This window comes from Didymella exigua, assembly GCF_010094145.1.
Source record: "Didymella exigua CBS 183.55 unplaced genomic scaffold M421scaffold_117, whole genome shotgun sequence".
NCBI classification, from domain to species: Eukaryota; Fungi; Ascomycota; class Dothideomycetes; order Pleosporales; family Didymellaceae; genus Didymella; species Didymella exigua.
In genome coordinates this window covers 320-1,883 of record NW_022984891.1, presented here as the reverse complement: position 1 = coordinate 1,883, position 1,564 = coordinate 320, and the positions used below count along the sequence as shown (strand labels likewise).

Sequence of the window (1,564 nt, the reverse complement as noted above, 5' to 3'; positions counted from 1 at the left end):
CACTAGCAGGCTGCAGCGCTATTTTGTTGTGAATGCAGGAGACAGCAGCACAGGAGATAGCAACAGCGCGCTGTCCGCCCCCTGCGATGTAGCAGACAATGTTAAAAGAGAGATAGCTGAGTGGGAGACAGTGCAGAGAGAAGAAGAGCAGAGGATGCAGCTCATGGACGCAGCTGTGGCGAAGACAGATCAGACAGGCTGGTTCAAGCGGACAGGCTGGCTAGAGCACTTTGCAGGCTGCAATCTGGCACATCTTGCGCATCAGGCCCAGCTGCCCGATCGAGGCGAGGTAAAGCTGCAGCTAGCTGCTGCACTAGTCGAGGGGCTTGTGGAGAGGAGCGTGCGGGGGCTGTCAACGCTAGACCAAGAGTTGAGACAGTAGTTGAGGAGCGCGAGGCGTGACGACCTAGACCTGCGCCTACTTGCTTAACTGTAGAACGCAGAGAGTTAGGCTTGCTATGCAAGCTACATAGTTAGGTTTATGTGCTACTTTCTGCACATTATTGCTAATAAGGAGGCCTAAGTTACATAACAAAGTAGAAGTAAGGTAAGTAATAATAATAATAATAATAGTAATAAGGAAAGGTATAATAATAATAAAGAAGTAGAAGAGGAAGAGGACAGAGAGGGGGAAAGTAATTATAGTAGTAATATAGACAGCACTATATGTAGCTTATAATTAGTACTGTTAGCATAGTTAGTATAATTAGCACAATTAGGAGAGTTAGAAGATAAGGCTAGAGGCAACAGCAGCAGCTGTTGCCTGCAGCGCAGGAAGAAGAAGATAGACTACATGAAGGATACGCGCGAGCTGTTCTGCTAGCAAGGCTCGCAGCGCTTGCGGGCAATGCAGCTGTGGGACGCTTTAGAAGGTGGCAATTAAGGTGCTCAGATGCAGGGATTGCTTAACATGCTTACAGCGTTCTTCTTTGCTTTAACAGGCAGTAAACCGCTCAGCAACAGGCTTGTTTACTTTCTCACCGTGCTAGGCATTAACGCAGAGCTAGGCCGCTTGCGCACGGCGAAGAACTACTTGTACATGCTTGCTGGCGTGGTGTACTGCGTGCGCGTGCTCAGCGTAGAAAAGCTTCTGCCGCATGCGTGCCGCGATGAGCAGACCGACGAGGACTGGCAGCAGTTCTTGACAGCAAGAAAGCAGTATCTGGCCGACGGCTTGTACAGCCTGATGAGCGAGACAATCAACATGCTAGCATACAGCAAGCACGTCGCGCTGGCGGCAGGCAACGCGGGCAATGCGTACTGGTCACAGGACAAGAAGATCTTCTACTTGCATGGCTAGCAGGTCTACATTAGCTGCTTTCAGAAGATAGCGCAGGACATAGTCACAGAGGCAGAGCAGGTGCTGTAGCAGGAACTATGCTGGGTGGCAAGGAAAGAAGAATAGTTTACTATTAAGCTAGACAAGGTTGTTAATAATGTCTTATTTATAAAACACTAGTATTTGTTTATAGAGCAGGTTAAGAATAGGCTTAGTAGTAGGCTGTAGTAGATGCTTACGCAGGCAAAACAGACAGAATAGGGCTACAGACTATACTTAAGCAAT

At 48.3% G+C, this 1,564-nt stretch overlaps 1 protein-coding gene across 1 annotated transcript; it reads left to right on the top strand.

The window, feature by feature from the left end:
* Positions 1–910: 910 nt before the first annotated feature.
* M421DRAFT_10784 (uncharacterized protein) lies at positions 911–1,300 on the top strand (the record flags this gene model as incomplete). Its single annotated transcript, XM_033587163.1, has 1 exon — positions 911–1,300. The coding sequence occupies one exon, from the start codon at positions 911–913 to the stop codon at positions 1,298–1,300; it is 390 nt and encodes a 129-aa protein (XP_033442414.1).
* Positions 1,301–1,564: the final 264 nt, after the last annotated feature.